Here is an 18,376-nt window from a genome sequence, read left to right as displayed (position 1 = left end):
ACGTTTATGGCGGGGTGGAAGGTTGAGGCAAATCGCCTGGCTGCTGGTTACACACAGCCAGACACCAGGGCGGTTAGAAGAGCACAGGAGGGCGTGGTACACATCAGAGAAGCTTTGAAAACCAGTTTCATGACTGGCCAGGCTACGGTGTGAAAGTTCTATTTGTTTCTCCTTGATGGAAACCCCCCGGCCCTTGGTTCACTCTACTTCCCTGTAAGCTAACCACCCTCACCTCGTCCCTTCGATCACCGCTGTCAGAGGCAATAAAGTCATTGTTGCTTCACATTCATGCATTCTTTATTCATTCATCACACAAATAGGGGGATGACTACCAAGGTAGCCCAGGAGGGGTGGTGGAGGAGGGAAGGAAAATGCCACACAGCACTTTAAAAGTTTACAACTTTAAAATTTTATTGAATGCCAGCCTTCTGTTTTTTGGGCAATCCTCTGTAGTGGAGTGGCTGGTTGGCCGGAGGCCCCCCCACCGCGTTCTTGGGCGTCTGGGTGTGGAAGCTATGGAACTTGGGGAGGAGGGTTGTTGGTTACACAGGGGCTGTAGTGGCAGTCTGTGCTCCAGCTGCCTTTGCTGCAGCTCAACCATACACTGGAGCATACTGGTCTGATCCTCCAGCAGCCTCAGCATTGAATCCTGCCTCCTCTCATCACGCTGCCGCCACATTTGATCTTCAGCCCTGTCTTCAGCCCGCCACTTACTCTCTTCAGCCCGCCACCTCTCCTCCCGGTCATTTTGTGCTTTCCTGCACTCTGACATTATTTGCCTCCATGCATTCGTCTGTGCTCTGTCAATGTGGGAGGACAGCATGAGCTCAGAGAACATTTCATCACGAGTGCGTTTTTTTTTTCTTTCTAATCTTCACTAGCCTCTGGGAAGGAGAAGATCCTGTGATCATTGAAACACATGCAGCTGGTGGAGAAAAAAAAAGGGACAGCGGTATTTAAAAAGACACATTTTATAAAACAGTGGCTACACTCTTTCAGGGTAAACCTTGCTGTTAACATTACATACATAGCACATGTGCTTTCGTTACAAGGTCGCATTTTGCCTCCCCCCACCGTGTGGCTACCCCCTCAACACTCCCCCCTCCCCGTGGCTAAGAGGGGGGAACATTTCTGTTCAGCCACAGGCAAACAGCCCAGCAGGAATGGGCACCTGTGAGTGTCCTCTGAAGAAAAACACCCTATTTCAACCAGGTGACCATGAGTGATATCTCACTCTCCTGAGGATAATACAGAGAGATAAAGAACGGATGTTGTTTGAATGCAAGCAAACATACACTGCAATGCTTTGTTGTACAGTGATTCCCAAGTATGTGCTACTGGCCTGGAGTAGTAAAGTGTCCTACCATGGAGGATGCAGTAAGGCTGCCCTCCCCAGAAACCTTTTGCAAAGGCTTTGGGAGTACATCCAGGAGAGCCGCGAATGCCAGGGCAAATTAATCCTTTCACATGCTTGCTTTTAAACCAGGTATAGTATTTTAAAAGGTACACTCACCGGAGGTCCCTTCTCCGCCTGCCGGGTCCAGGAGGCAGCCTTGGGTGGGTTCGGGGGGTACTGGCTCCAGGTCCAGGGTGAGAAACAGTTCCTGGCTGTTGGGAAAACCGGTTTCTCCACTTGCTTGCTGTGAGCTGTCTACAACCTCATCTTCTTCATCCTCAAAACCTGCTTCCATGTTGCCTCCATCTCCATTGAAGAAGTCAAACAACACGGCTGGGGTAGTGGTGGCTGAACCCCCTAAAATGGCTTGCAGCTCATCATAGAAGCGGCATGTTTGGGGCTCGGACCCAGAGTGGCCGTTCGCCTCTCTGGTTTTCTGGTAGGCTTGCCTCAGCTCCTTAAGTTTCACGCGGCACTGCTTCGGGTCCCTGTTATGGGCTCTGTCCTTCATGCCCTGGGAGATTTTGACAAAGGTTTTGGCATTTCGAAAACTGGAACGGAGTTCTGATAGCACGGATTCCTCTCTTCATAAGTGAGAATGAGGGACGTTTCCCTCTGGTGCCTGAGGCAGACAGGCTAAAGCACCTGTCTGTAGAGCCAGGTAAAGGAGGGCTGGCATGGTAAAGGCTTGATTTGTCAGACCTTCAGGACAATGGTTCTAGTCTCACATCCCCATGTATGTGAGCTCTGTGGTGATAGATCTGTTGCCTGCAACATTGGGTACATATACACTCTGTAATAAAAGAACTATGGCACAGCTGTGGCTGGCCTAGATCAGCTGACTAGGGCTTGGGCTGCAGGGCTAAAAATTGCAGTGTAGATGTTGAAGTCCAGACTCTGAAACCCTGTGAAGGGGGTGGTCTCAAAGCCCAAACATCTACACTGCCACTTTTAGCCTGAGTCAGCTGAGCTGGGCTCTGAGACGCAGTGCTGTGGGGTGTTATTGCAGTGCAGATAGACCCACTGAGATCAGCCAGTCCCCTGGTTCTTCAAATCTTTCTCACAGCCCTAATATATCAGCTGCCTCATTATAATTCACCTTCATTATCAGAAAATCTAAATGAGACTGGTGAGTGGCTAGGAAACAGATGTCTCCCAGGACAAAAGGGCACCAACATGATGCTAGCTCTCCCTCGGGGATCATTGAAATGAATCCTTATTTGAATTGCAGGAGCGACTAGCAGTCCCATTCAGAGCACCGTTGTGCTAGGTGTTGTACAAACAGGACAGAAAGGCCATCTCTGCCCTGAAGAGCCTATAATCTGATACTTCATAGGGTTCATCCAAGGATCTCAAAGCACTTTATAAATATTCATTGAGCCTCACGATACTCCTCTGGGATATGTGCATTTTATTATTCACATTTCCCGGAGGGTGAAGTGCCTTCCTCAGCCATTCGGCTGCGGATTTTCTCAGCCCTCCTTGTGTATTCACAATTATTCAGTGAATAACCTACAAGGATAATTCTTGGGGTATGGACCAGCAGCTGACAGGGCTGGATATCATAGAATTGCAGGGTTGGAAGGGACCTCAAAGCAGGGCAATCCCCAATTTTTGCCCCGATCCCTAAATGGCCCCTCGAGGATTGAACTCACAACCCTGGGTTTAGCAGGCCAATGCTTAAACCACTGAGTTATCCCTCCCCCCGCAATGGGTGAGAAGTGGGATTTGAACCCATGCCTCCATACGAAGACCAGAATACCCAGTCCTCAAGAGAGGAAGGCACTTTAAGCTTTGCGCCTTAGACCACTCAGCCATCCTGACACTGATATCTGCAATGTGATCAGCCTGGGTTGGTCTGAATGGACACGTGGCTCACATGCTGTTGTCCCTGTTCCCTGGGACCATTCCAAAGCCTAGTCATGTTAATGGGAATCTTTCTACTGGCTTGAGTGGTCTTTGGATAAGGTCTTAATTGAGAATGACTTTCATTCTTCAGCTCTGCGATGTGTGCACGGAGGGCAATAGCACGGCTGCATTGCGAGTGAGTGTGCTAAACATGGGCCTCGCCAGAGTCAAAATCTACTCAACCCCATGGAAGGCTTTCCATGGACTCCAATGGGCTCCAGGTCATGCCCTTATTCTGGAGTGTCATGATGAGGGTGGGCTAAAACCTGGAGATTGGCATTGCGTTGGCTGCGAGTGATTTCCTGGCCTTTTACCGCCTGGGTGGCTGTGGGGAAGTACACCTGAGCAGCCTCAAGTGTAAATTAACAAAGGGTTTGGTGTGGGTACCTCCAGCACATGTACAATCTGCTGAGATTTCACCTTTAATCTCACTCCTGATTCATAAATACAAAGTGCCGCAGGAGAGCCCCATTCAGTGTGGAACGGAGCTGGTTTGTTAGACAGATCATGGGCTAAAGTCCCCCTGTACCAACAGGAATCCTCGTTTCCAGTTCCCCTGTTCCTCCTTAGTCACCCTCAGGCTCTGGTCTGTCACACAGCTGTCTGCTAACATCACCTCCCTGGGAGCTGATTGCTCAGTCCTGGGACTGGGGCACAACCAGGGTTATTTCTCTTGTTCCTCTAGTGCGTCCTGGCTTTGCTAATAGTGTAAAATGAGCTACAGCCTTAACAGCTTTTCCCTGCACTGTGTTTCAAGGGTACTGGCCCTAGGCATGCCTCTGAAAGGCACATTACCACAGCAGTGGGTGTCAGAAACTGGGGTCTGGGTGGTCACCCCTAGTGGTTAGCACAGGAGTCAAGCCCAGTGGTTGGCGCAGGAGTCAGGACTAGGAGCCCAGGATCAGAGCCAGGTTACCTGGAGTGAGGCAAGGCAGGCACCATCACAAACGTGAGCATTCACCAAACCGCTGCTGGGTTTAAGAGCCGGTCTGCTGACTCTTCCCACCAGTCAGGCTGTGTGGCCAGTCAGGCAGCCTGCTACAGGCCAGCTGTGCTCATTAGGTTGCTCAGAGGCTGGCTCTGCTACTGGGCATGATTCCTGACAATGGGCAAACCCATCAGCCCTAAGTATCTGGGGCAAAGAGGAGATTATCTTGATCCTGCTACATTTCACCAGCAACTGGGCACAGGATTCCTCATCACTTCCTGCCCTAACGTGCTGCTCAGCGCTATTAGTGTATAATGACTGCTACCTTTCCGCTTGGAGACGAGCGTGCCAACGTGCTGTAAAGGAATTGGCTAGTGTGTCTGTGAGCCATTGTCCTTTACCGGATGGAATCAGAAATGCTCCACTGTGTACAACGGGCCCTCTACCACTAATTCCTAAAGGAGATCTTCCTTTAGCTCAGTTGCTAGGGGCCTTCTGCCCATGGTGTTAGGATTACTGACCACCGCAAAGTGATAAGTGACTACCGGTTTGTTACAATGCAGTACACCTGCACACCCAGTCACCCTGGGGTCTTGTTCTTTGCCGGACATGTGCTATCTAAATGTAATTACTCTTATTATGACGCTCCGGCCGAGCCTGCTGCTGATTTGTTCTGCTTTCACCAAATGTGTTTCACTGCACTGCCAGATAACGGGGCGAGTAATGAAAACAATGGTCTGAACGGCTTATCCACTTCAGCGCCTCATTCACTCATATTATAGATTTTAAATGCAGCCCTGAAACAGCCATGAAATTGTGCATTTATTTACGTCTCACTTCTGGCACCAGACTTAAAGGACTACGCTGATGGTTTTATAGCTGCTCTGATAAGTAACTACTTGGACTTAATGCAGGTTTCATTAGCTGAGGACACAGGTGTCATGGCCAGAAAACAGAGCTACTTCTAAAGTGTAAAGTTTCAAGCTCCAACGTCCATGAAAGTCCATGGGAGCTAGGCTTCTAAGTCACCCAGGTGCTTTTGAAAATCTTACCTATGGTCTGTTGGTCTGAGCAGAGCACTGGATGGCAGAAACTCCTGGAAAAAGAACCCCTTGCTCTGATGAAAACTCCCTCTGTAACCTTGGGCAAGTCCCACTGATTTCAATGGGAGACAGATGCCTAAATAGCTTTGAGGATCTGGCTCTTAGCCACAATTTTTCCAAACTGCCCTCTGGTTTGGTTGCAGAGTTACAGTTGTCTGACTGTTGTGGTAATGGATGGGCAGCAGAGGGAGGTGGGATGATGCATGTAGCTGTATGGCTTTTTCCTGGTTGTTGTGGTTTAGTTGGGCATTATTTGCCTTTAGCAACCTCCACTGCATTTAAGAATATATACACTGCAGTACTGGTCTGAGAGTACCAGTGATTTTGCATCCAGCAATGTAGCATGGCTGGCAGGTGCATGGTTTTTTTAGTAAGTTTCATTTTGTTCCTATATGGTGCTTCGTCCACCCTCTGATTCTCTGTTATTTACTGACAGGTTTCAGAGTAGCAGCCGTGTTAGTCTGTATTCGCAAAAAGAAAAGGAGGACTTGTGGCACCTTAGAGACTAACAGATTTATTTGAGCATGAAAGCTTATGCTCAAATAAATTCCTTAGTCTCTAATGTGCCACAAGTCCTCCTTTTCTTTTTGTTATTTACTGTACCTGGAAAATACAGAGGTGACATTCACTAGCGATGACATACGGAGGAACAGGGCTGCTTCATGGAGCTCCAAACACAAGAATAGCCCATTTCTCACCTCATTTGAAAACACTTGTTCCAGTGAAAATTGTTCCAGTCAACCCCCAACCTGTCACTCCTGGCTCCTGTGAGCATTAGATAAGGACCAAGGGATTGAAAGTTGCCTTTGAGTTGTGCCAGTGCTCTTTGGACAATAAGAGACACAGAGAAAATAATTGTCCAGCAAGATTGTCCGTTACATTGAATTGCAAGCGAAGAATTTCCTTTGGCTCAGAATGATGGGAAGGGGGGACCCATCCCAGAGGAGTGGAGAGTAGAGCTGTGGATGAGAGGACACAGACCCCTGTTATTCCACAAAAGTCTCCTTGTGCCATTTAATTCTGATTCAGTCAGGAGAAGCCAGTGAATATGTATGGAGGTTTAAAAGTACTGGCCATGGTCTAGGCCAGGACACTGGACTGGAGGGACCCTGGTCTGATCCTACCTGGAAGTTCCTGTGTTCCATTTCTGATGGGGGAAAAAGATGGCCCCATCAGTGGGCCTATGATCACACTGTCCTGCTCAGACAGCCAGGCATCCCAAGGCATTTTGCACATGACAACTGAGCTAGACAACAGGATCAATAATGTATTACTGGAGCAAAATGACCTCTCCACAGGCCCCATTTCAACCATGCAACCCAAAGAAGAGAGCAGAGTGTTGATTTAAACCCAGAGGCAATCTGATCATCACACACTGTCCTGGGGAAGAGAGTAGCACTAATGAGGAGTGTAATAGCTACAGATTTTCACTGCATACAGCTTTGGTGGAAACATTTAGACAGCCATCAGCCAGCTGGGTATGACTCACAACAGCGCTTGAAGCAGATCTGTTTCTAGTGAGCTACATCATAGAATCATAGGACTGGAAGGGACCTCGAGAGGTCATCTAGTCCAGTCCCCTGCACTCATGGCAAGACTAAGTAATATGTAGCCCATCCCTGGCAGGTGTTTGTCAAACGTGCTCTTAAAAATCTCCAGTGATGGAGATTCCGCAACCTCCCTAGACAATTTATTCCAATGCTTAACCACCCTGACAGTTAGGAAGTTTTTCCTAATGTCCAACCTAAACCTCCCTTGCTTCAATTTAAGCCCACTGCTTCTTGTCTCCCTCCTGCTTGTAACAACCTTTTATGTACTTGAAAACTGTTATGTCCCCTCTCAGTCTTCTCTTCTCCAGACTAAACAAACCCAGTTTTTCAATCTTCCCTCATAGGTCATGTTTTCTAGACCTTTAACCATTTTTGTTGCTCTTCTCTGGACTTTCTCCAGTTTCTTCACATCTTTCCTGAAATGTGGCACCCAGAACTGGACACAATACTCTAGCTGAGGCCTAATCAGCATGGAGTAGAGTGGAAGAATTACTTCTCGTGTCTTGCTTACAACACTCCTGTTAATACATCCCAGAATGACATTTGCTTTTTTTGCAACAGCATTACACTGTTAACTCATATTTAGCTTGTGATCCACTATGACCCACAGATCCCTTTCCACAGTACTCCTTCCTAGGCAGTCATTTCCCATTGTGTATGTGTGTATCTGATTGTGAGTACTTTGCATTTGTCCTTATTGAGTTTCTTCCTATTTACTTGAGACCGTTTCTCCAACTTGTCCAGATCATTTTGAATTTTAATCCTGTGCTCCAAAGCACTTGCAACACCTCCCAGCTTGGTATCGTCCGCAAACTTTATAAGTGTACTCTCTATGCCATTATCTAAATCATTGATGAAGATATTGAACAGAACCAGACCCAGAACTGATCCCTGCGGGACCCCTCTTATTATGCCCTTCCAGCTTGACTGTGAACCAATGATAACTACTCTCTGGGAATGGTTTTCCCACCAGTTATGCACTCATCTTATAATAGGTTGTGTTTCCATAGTTTGTTTATGAGAAGGTCATGTGAGACATCGTCAAAAGCCTTACTAAAGTCATGATACATCATGTCTGCTGCTTCCACAAGCCTTGTTACTCTGTCAAAGAAAACTACTAGGTTGGTTTGACATGATTTGTTCTTGACAAATCCATGCTGACTGTTACTGCTACTGGGGTCATGATGAAAGACGCCTGATTGATTGGCAGTCCCAGGGACTGAGGTTCTCTCCACACTGTGAGCTGCCTGGAGTTGCTGAGTGCTTTCAATTCCTACTGCAATCAGTGGGAGTGGAGACCTGGCGGAATCAGCCCTTTAGCCACATCCACAGGGTGCACGTAGCATGAGTGGCATATATTTCCCTTCCCCTACAGCGTTGTGCCACAGCCTTGCCCTAGAGGAACCCCAGAATTGCCCACAGTATTCAAGATGTGGGCGCATCATGGCTGTACATAGTGTCTTATTATCTATGCCTTTGCTAATGGGTCCTAACATTGTTAGCATATTGAGCAGATGTTTTCAGAGAATGCTCCACGATGACTCCGAGATCTCTTTCTTGGGGGGTAACAGCTAATTTAGACCCCATCATTTTGTATGTGTGGTTGGGGTGATGTTTTCCAATGTGCATTACTTTGCATTTATCAACATTAAATTTCACTGGTGCCCAGTCACCCAGTTTTGTGAGATCCCTTTGTAACTCTTCCCAGTCTGCTTAGGACTTGAGTAATTTTGTATAGTCTGCAAACTTTGCCATCTCACTGTTTACCCCTTGTTCCAGATCATTTATGAATATGTTGAGCATCCCTGGTCCCAGTACAGATCCCCACTATTCACCTCTCTCCACCATAGGCATAATTTGACTGCTATATTTTGGGGGGGGGGGGGAGCAGCACACACGCACGTGTGCACTGAAGCCAGTTCCCTGGCTCACTCCCCCTGCCTGGAGTGGTAACTGAGCTACCAGTGCTAGTGGTGGGAGGAGGGGATGGGCCGACTTAACAGCTGCTTCTGCTGCCAAGGCGACACTGCATGCCGGGCTCCTGTTTCCCCATCCCCCTTCCACTCCCACTGTCTCCTGCCCCTATCCCCATTCTCCTGCCCCATTCCCCATCCCCTTCTCTTCACCCTGCCCCATCCCATCCCCCTTCCTTTTCCACTGCCTGTTCCTCCCTCCCCACCCCTCTTCCTCAAGTATTTCTTGAGAGCGCTGTGGGTAGAAATAGAGGGGTGTGCAAAGGGAATATGAATAAAATCATAAGCAGCCTGACCTTGAAACTCCCATTGACCCAGGGAATGGGAAAGGGCTGTCTATCTACCTTAGGGTTTAGTACTGCTGCCCATCACCATAGTATCTGGGTGCCTTCCATAGAAAATCAATAGCAAAGTCCCTAATGGACTTCATGGCCCTTTTGGCTCTTCTCTCTTTCATGGCAAGAGCTCTGCTGTATTGGGTCAAAGGGGGGTCAGTGTTGGGGTTTGGGGTGTAAGGGGGTCAATGTTTAAGGTTGGGGTGTAAGGGAAGGTCAGTGTTGGGTGGAAGGGGGTCAGTGTTGGGGTGTGAGGTGGAAGGGGGGTCAGTGTTGGGTAGAAGAGGGTCAGTGTTGGGGGGTGGGGTGGAAGGGGGGTCAGTGTTGAAGGTTGGGGTGTAAGGGAAGGTCAGTGTTGGGTGGAAGGGGGTCAGTGTTGGGGTGTGAGGTGGAAGGGGGGTCAGTGTTGGGTAGAAGAGGGTCAGTGTTGGGGTGTGGGGTGGAAGGGGGGTCAGTGTTGAAGGTTGGGGGTGGAAGGGAAGGTTAGTGTTAAGGTTTGGGGGTGGAAGGGGATATCTGTATGTGAGTGTTGGTCTCACGGTGCAAAGGCTTTGTTGAGGAAGAAGGTTTCACAGCATTTTTTGAAGCTGCTCAACCTCTGGATTCACGTGATCTTCTCCGGGTTCTCGTAGCACAGCCGGATCCTACGGTCTCCTGTGACAGAGTGCTAGCTGTAGAACCCTGGTCACTTGTGTCACAGAGAAGATATACTGGCTTAATCGGGAGCAATTAACCTCTTATGGTGGAGATTGTTGACACTTGGGGGCAATGGCTGGGCTAAGGAGGTAATTAGTGCAATAAGGGAAGATATGTAATTGGCAGAAGGCGGAAGCTCAAAGAATGGCTGGATGGAAGGCTCAGGAGAAAGGAGCAAAGTGTGAGCCAGGTATGATGTCAGGCTTGTGAGAGGGGACATTAAGATGAAACTAGAGTCCGTCAGGAATTTTGGAATGATACATTTTTTGTTGGAAAATGCTGATTCGTCAAACCAAAACTTTTCAAGGAAATATATTGGTTGCGATGCCACTTTGATCAGGAAAGGTTTCTCAGGACCATGGTGGAACTTACGGTCAAAACAAGACAGACACCTGCCCCAGAGCAGCCTGGTGGTGTGAGTACTCATCTGGGATGTGGGAAACCCAGATTCATGTCTCTGCTCCAAATCAGGGACTTGATCCGGACTCTCCCACATCCCAGGTGACAGCTCTTGCACTGGGCTATTGGCTATTCTTGAGTGGGTTTCTCTGACTCATGAAACATTTCAAAAGGTCTCTGTTTTGTTCTAATTGGACCTGAAACAAATGTCAAAACCTCCACATTTTCCGCAAATCAGAATTCTTGTTTTCTGGTCAGCCCTAGATTTGGGCTCCACTCCCTGCCCATTGCTGAGGTGGAGAAAGCACAATATGAACAGTACAGCATTACTCTGTATGATTTCACTGCCTTCCGTACAAAGAAAGCATGAATTAATTAAGCCTCACAAGCTCATCTGCGCCCCTGGGAGGTAAGATTTCGGACACAGTCCCACATGACATTCTCATAGGCAAACTAGGGAAATGTTGTCCAGATTAAATTACTATAAAGTGGGTGCAAACCAGGCTGATAGACTGTGCTTAAAGCGTAATTAACGATTTGCATCAAACTGGGAGGGTGTATCTAGTGGGGTCCTGCAGGGGTCGATCCTGGGTCCGGTACTATTCAATATTTTCATTAATGAGTTGGATAATGGAGTGGAGAGTATGCTTTTAAAATCTGCAGAGAACACCAAGATGGGAGGGGTTGCAAGCACTTTGGAGGACAGGATTAGCGTTCAAAATGATCTCAACAAATTAGAGAATTGGTCTGAAATTCAATAAAGAAAAGTGCAAAGTACTTCACGTAGGAAGGAAAAATCAAATCCCCATTTTGTAGTTGTGTAATAACTGGCTAAGTGGTAGAACTGCTGAAAAGAATCTGGGGGTCAAAGTGGATCACACATTGAATATGAGTCAATGTGATGCTATTGCAAAAGAGGCTAATGTCATTGTGGGATGTATTAACAGGCATGTTGCATGCAAGACCTGGGAGGTAATTGTCCCACTCTACTCAGCACTGGTGAGGCCTCAGCTGAAGTACTGTGTCCCAGTTCCGGCTGCCACACTTCAGGAAAGATGTGGACAAACTGGAGAACGTGCAGAGGAGAGCAACAACGGTAAAATGTTTAGAAAACATGACCTATCAGGAAAGGTTAAAACAACTTGGCACGTTTAGTCATGAGAAGGGAAGAGCTCATAACAGCCTTCAAATATGTTAAGGGCTGTTATAAAGAGGACAGTGATCCGTTGTTCTCCACATCTGCTGAAGGTAGGACAAGCAGTAATGGGCTTAATCTGTAGCATACAGATTTAGGTTAGATATTAGGAAAAATTTTCTAACTCTAAGGGTAGCTAAGTTCTGGAACAGGCTCCCAAGGGAGATTCTAGAATCCCTGTCATCGGAGGTTTTTAAGAACAGATCGGACAAAAACCTGTCAGGGATGGTCTGGGTTTACTTGGTCCTGCCTCAGTGCAAGAGGCCAGGCTCGATGACCTCTCGAGGTCCCTTCCAGCCCTACAGTTCTGTGATCATCCCCATTTCACAGGAGGAGAAACAGATACATAGCAGGGAAATGAGGTGCCCGAGAAAACAGAGCAAACGAGCAGCTGCATCTGGAAGAGAACCTTGAAGTCCTTGGCTCACTGCTCTAACCACTAGCCCACACTCCCCATGCTGTTACGTAGCAGCTGCTAAAACAGCTGCTGCTGTGTGTCTGAAGACACCATATACTCGGCATAAATAGTCTGGATAAATGGATAACCATCAATCTCCCCACCACAGCTGTTGCCGGAACCACCAGCCCTGCGATGCTCACTTGCGGAACCGTAAAGCAGAAGCTAATAATATTTAGTAGCGTGGTGAATGTGTAAATTCCTGAATCTTACCCTCATCTTCATTATTCACCATGATGGTCTCAAGAATCAAATTAACAATGGGCCATTGGAGCCAGGAGGGGATCATTTTTCAAAGGTAGTCACAGCTTTGGGGGGCTCTGGGGATTGATGCGTTATCTTTTAATAAAAAGAAAAGGAGTACTTGTGGCACCTTAGAGACTAACCAATTTATCTGAGCATAAGCTTTCATGAGCTACAGCTCACTTCATCGGATGGCTTATGCTCAAATAAATTGGTTAGTCTCTAAGGTGCCACAAGTCCTCCTTTTCTTTTTGCGAATACAGACTAACACGGCTGCTACTCTGAAAGCTATCTTTTAATACTTTCTCCACCCAGAGAGACAAGCCAGGACATTTCTCATTTACTCTAACCCAGTCATCCACCCCTTCCCTCATCTGCATCCCCAAAGGCACTGGAGTTTTGACACCTCTGTGCTCTCGCAGCACAAACTCCCGCCTGGAAGAGCTGGTGTGAGTTGATTTTGTGAATGAACAGAGAACTCTTGGTTCCCAGCCAGGTTTTCCTACTCATGAGCCTGATCACCTGCTTCCTCCAGTGCCTGCCACTATTACGTCCCTACTGCTGAGCAGAAAAGGACTGCTTTGAAAATTCCTATTGCCTTCACCCTGCCAATGAGCTATGCAGGCACCCAGAGGACCCCCCCCCAGTGCCACCAACAACCCCTTAGCTCTAGGGGAGGAGGATGGGAAAGTCCCTGACTTACCCTTGTGAAACTTTCAAGGTGATAAGAAAAACCATCAGAGGCACTGAATATTTCTAAACACCCATTCCCCTGTGATTGCTATGTACCCCCATCATAGTCACTAGCACCCCTGCTACATAGAGAAGGGAGCTAGGAGACCAATCCAACTGAGGTCCCGCTCAGACCGCATGTTATTCATCAGCAGGCTCTGCAGGCATTGAGTGCGGATTTGAGTCCGTTGCCTGGAGAGGTGGCTGAGCTCTCTCATCAGCTGGGATCTCAGGGGATGCCTGGCTGCTCCACATGCATGCAAAGCGCTCTCACCTTTGGCTGGGTCTGCAGCTGTCCACTTGGTTGACTCCAATGATCCATAGCGGGTAGGCGTCTTGCTCTCCTTTTCCATCCTAGCCCCTTTCTTATTTTTAATAAGACCCTAAGAAAGGTGTCGTAAAAAAAAAAAAAAAGAAAAGAAAAGAAAGAAAGAAGAAGAAGAAAGCAAATCCTCCTGAGCCCAGAATTCCTCAGGCAGATGCACTTCTTAGGAGCCGGTTCCAGAGGGAAGCCAGAGCCCACCCTTTGAAAAGAAATGTATTAAAAGAGAGAGAGAGATCAAACCAAAAAGAAAAGAGAAGCCTGACACCTGCCTGGCAGCTGCTGTCTGATGATTAGCCTTTGAGATGCTTTTGCAAAGCTGCACGGATATGAAATAGACCAGAAGCAGCAGGAGGCGAGATGTAAGTGTTCATTATTGGACAGAGGGGCGCCCTCTGGTGGAAGCAAGGACAAGAAGCTTTCTTGAACACCATTAGTCCTTTCTATACTTACAGGACGGACCCCTGTTACTATGATGCTGTGCCTCACAATCTTTAACATACCTGTCCTCATAACATCCCTGTGAAGTTGGGCAGTGGTATTATCCCATACTTTAAAGAGGGGGAATTGAGGCACAGAGAGACAAAGAGGGAGATTTTTTAAGGCACAAATGGCACTTGCCGTCCATTGAAAGTCAATGGGAATTTAGTGCTTAAGTGACTTTGAAAATCTTCCCCCCATGTGGCTTTCTCAAGGTAGCATAGGAACCCTGTAGAAGAGCAAGGAATTGAACCCAGGTCTCCCAATGTGCCAGCTAACCTAACCACTGGGTCAGCTAGTGCTCCTACACTTCTACCACTCACCTCAAGACACATCCAACAGAGGCCGAGTGAAGGAGTAACCATTCTGCTATCAACTCCAGAGTTATCTCCTCCCTGGACAAGACCACACTAAATATGGGAAAGTCATTCAAGCTGTCTGTCTCTCTGACCAGAAATTCCATCCCGACTTGAGGAAACTTTTATCAAAACTGGTATGACAAATCAGCACCTTCCAACCAAAAAAAAAAAAAAAGTTTTGCCCAAGAATTCCCAACCAGCTCTACCCACGAGGCAATAGAAAACACAGTTGGTTCTTAGTCTAGTGCTGATGTGCAGGAAAGCCAGGCAGTACTGTGTGGAGAGTCAGGCTGACACAGAAACAGGGATTTTTGTAAAAGGCAGAAGGAAACCAGAGAAATCCCACCACTAAATCATCTGTTCTCTGTTGCTGTACAGTAACACTCCAGTCAGAGACAACGAGTTCATTTGCCCCACCCATCACCCTATGGCATCGAGGTCTCTCTGTGACACTTCCCACCCCAACTGCTCCTCACACTATGGCGACCTTCATTTATTGTTAATAATTAATCAGCGCCTCAGCCACAGACCAACCTCACTGCACTAGGCGCTATACCGACACAAAACAGTCCCTGCCCTTTATTTGTGAAATTCCTGTATATCCGTTAAGTGCCCAATGCCCCTCATGTACGCTCCCCAAAAGCCTTGTGTAACAAATACCCTAAGCGTGCTGGCTTCTGTACCCATGCCTGTTGACTACTCCTTCCATATGCAGCTCACAGTCCTTCCAATCCAGCGTTTCTGAAACTGGGGTCAGAGGACCTCTGGGGGTCCCCGAGGGTACTCCAGGGGGTCCACAGGCCAGGCTGATCAACTCCTCCTAGCAAGTCCAGCGGCACTGCAGGGCTAAGGCAGGCTTCCTACCTGCTCTGGCTCCGTGCCGCTGCCAGAAGTGGATGGGACATCCCTGCGGCCCCTGGGGGGAGCAGGGGGTCTCCGCACGCTGCCCCTTCCCCAAGCACCAACTTCACATTGGCCGGAAACTGCGGCATGGCCTGTGACCTCCCTCTTGGGGCCTCTCTTTCTCCTTCATTCTCCTGGAGATCCAGTGCCTTCAGCAGGTGACCAGCTTCTGATGCCTCTCTGGTTTGCAGAGCATAAGACTCAGGCTAACTTAAAGATTGGCTGCCTCCCTGCAGATTCCTATTTAACTTGCTGCTCCCAGGCCAGATTCTTACACTTGTAAGTTTCCCAGCGTATCCCCACAGATTTCCCATTTGAGTTCTCTGGCCCCAGGCTTCCTGCTGGTTCCAAATGGGATCTCTAGGTACTGAGCGTGCTGCCCAGTTCCTCCCCATGCCTTTACAGCAAGGAAGGCTCGTGCCACTTACAGTCCCACCCCTGAGCCCATCATGTATTTTGTGTCATAGAACTATGGGCCTGTTAGGATTTTAGCACACAACACCTTTATAAACTTCCTCTAAGTCCTTAAACCTCACTGTGCCTGGGTCCTGTGGGACATGGTAGGCATTAGTGGCTACCAAAAGCACCTTTCCCAGGCACAGTTAAAAAAACTGATCTTTTCATGCCACTGTCTTCAACAGCATCTGCATGGAAAGACAGCACAACTCTAGCCAGATTCTTCTTTTGCATTAATCTGGAGGCCCTTCACAGACCCATAAGTAGCCATTTTGCCATTCATCTGCTTTTAAGTTCTCTTCTCAGAGCACCAACACGAGAACTCTGGTTATGCTTTAACACAAAAGAAAGAAGTCCCTAGTGTGTGGGTCTCCTGTGGCACATGCATCTGAACTGAAAACAAAATGGCAGCTGCCTCCTGAAGACAGTGGAGTCCTAGAAATGTAAAGGAGTGTTACACAGAAAACAAAGTAGCAACAGGTACATACCCCACTGCTTGGTCCTCAGCCTCTCTATCTGGATGCCCTGTTGCTTCAAACTACCTCACATGTGAGCTAAGAAACTTCAATGAGAGTCCCTGAGGACTTCAGTTCTCCACCTCTCATCATACACAAGGATAATCATCCTGGCTAGAGTTGGTGTGATGAACACAGGAGAAATTTGTATTATATTTTATAAATATTGTGTGTATTTCTGCCTCTATGATTACTATTGTGTTGTCTGGTGCATGCGAGCAAAGAGTTACCTCAATTGTGGGTTGTTTTACACCTCTCCAGAGAAGTGAGAGAAAAACAAATATTCTGGAACTTTGCAGCGTAACACTACTGGATTTTGTAAAATTCAGAATGATAACAAACATGAACCCCGTAACACAGAGAGAAAACAAGCTGCTTCCTAAGGCAGAGCTTAATTGATTTAAGCTAACTCTTTCCAGACTGATGCTGCTCACACACTTTGATACAGAACCCCCTGGCCTGCAAGAAGGATCAGGAAACCTCCCCACTTTTAAAGTGATAGCTTGCAATCCAGGACTGCAGATAGTGATTCTCTCTCAATTGCAGGTCTTAACAGACAAATCCACTGCTGGAAGGCTGCCTCTGATCCGCTTGGAGAGATGCATAAATCAGATTGACCAGGTTCAGGGATCCCAGGACAGGCAAAGGAATTTTTATATGGATCAAAAGACGGTGTTGTAACTCAGTGGGTGAGACACTGACAGAGAATCACACTGAGCCCACGGCAGCCACTGCAGGGGCACAGTCTGCCTTGCCCAGCAGCTGTGGGATGATTAGGACAAGTGGACCTACTGAAACTGGAAAAGGTTCAGGTTTAGGTAAGGTAATGGGTGTATAGGCCTTTTGTTGTTTTAACCCTTTCATCCCTATGTTCTTATGGATAAATAAATACTTTATTTCGAAGAGACTGCATTTTCATACTGCAGAAAGGAAGTCTAGAACAGGGCCCAAAACCCAGAGGACACAGCACGGGTGAATATGGGTGCTGTGACTTAGGGACTCAGCCTAAAGGTGCGCTGAATCATGGAATTCGACCCTGAAAGAAATACAGGTGTAGGTCCTACTCAGTTGGAAGGGTGCCCATGGAGAGAGGGAATGAGAGTTCAGTGGTAAAACCTACGCTGGAACCATAACAGCTGGTCAAAAATTTTCCAGCAAAACTGTTTTTCTGTAGAAAAAGGGGCTTTCTACAAAATTAGTTTTTTGGCAATAAGCATTGATTGGCTTTTTGGAAAATTCTTTTGATTTTTTTTTTTTTTTTTTTTTGAAAACTGAACACCTGGTAACCAGAAAAATGGTGGGTTTTTGGCCCAAACCCCAAATATTTTTATTCCAAAATCCCATGGCAGTGCCTCATGGAAGTTTTAGTTCAGTTGCCTCATTCCCCCATTCTCTATAGGCTGGGCTCCCAAGCTGAACTCCACATTCCCTGATGCATGCCAGCCACATGATGGGAATGATGCACTACCTCCCCTCACCAAGAGGGAAACCCATGGTGTATCAGGAGAAATGTAGGCCAAGTGGGGAGCCCAGTATAAGGAGGAGAATGGGAACATGAGGTACCCAAACTACAACTCCGATGAGGCATCACAGCAGGATTTCAGAATCAAGACTAGTGTTTGATTTTTTGCCCCAAATTTTTTTCTACAAGGGGAAAAAGACCATTTTTCAACCAGTTCTAATTCTGGTAGAGCTGTGTTCCTACACTTTCAGAGAGCAATGAGAAAGACCAATTTCCTATGTAGACTAATAGAGGCAGCCTGACATATATTTACAATTTAACTCTGGGTTTTTAGACTACAAAATGAAAGCTTGCACCTTGCATTGCCACAGTTAGACTGGACTTTGTCTTGCAGAGGAATGGTTAGGAGTTAATTGTGATACAGGAAAGAGTTGATTAGAAATATGGATGTGACAGTCTGCACTCTTATGTTCACCCCTTTTGCAGGACTATGATAAACTGTGTATAAAGTATGCCTTGTGAGGTATCATTTGAAAACTCATAATTTGCTGATCATTATTGTCCTGGTAAAATATGTGTGGAAATATTGCATGTAAAGTTATAAGATTCCTCTGTATGGTATTACTAAGACATGTTTCTAGTCTGGGGGAGCAGCCACAAACGAGGTTCCTAGAAACAAAAGTCTAGCCAATGCTTCTGCCAGGTGTCAACAAAATCAAATGGACCATCACCCAATTAAGTGGCCATTCTTTGGCAAGAAATAGGATATGGGCAAAAATCTACATCTTGACAAAGAAACAGCTGCCGGTTCCCATTCACACAGACTTGCTGCCTCCTGAACCTCAGATGGAGATGATTCTTGAACTATAAGAAGGGAGAGCAGACAACCCAAATTCTCTCTCCCTTTCTCTCTACCCACTGCATCAATAACACTTTAAGAACAAAGGAAGCAGTACTGGACTGG

The 18,376-nt window shown here is 47.1% G+C and overlaps 1 protein-coding gene across 1 annotated transcript in view; it reads right to left on the bottom strand.

Annotated features, from left to right (window-relative positions):
• Positions 1-13,268, bottom strand: part of LOC144274799 (bMERB domain-containing protein 1-like) — a 54,657-nt gene extending 41,389 nt beyond the window's left edge. Inside the window, exon 1 of the mRNA XM_077833894.1 lies at positions 13,190-13,268. Within this exon, the coding sequence (XP_077690020.1) occupies positions 13,190-13,268 (79 nt within the window). The remainder of the gene's footprint in view (positions 1-13,189) is intronic.
• Positions 13,269-18,376: the final 5,108 nt, after the last annotated feature.

Source organism: Eretmochelys imbricata, chromosome 14 (genome assembly GCF_965152235.1).
Source record: "Eretmochelys imbricata isolate rEreImb1 chromosome 14, rEreImb1.hap1, whole genome shotgun sequence".
NCBI classification, from domain to species: domain Eukaryota; kingdom Metazoa; phylum Chordata; order Testudines; family Cheloniidae; genus Eretmochelys; species Eretmochelys imbricata.
Note: the sequence above shows the minus strand (reverse complement) of the source record. Positions and strands in the feature narration are given on the sequence as shown.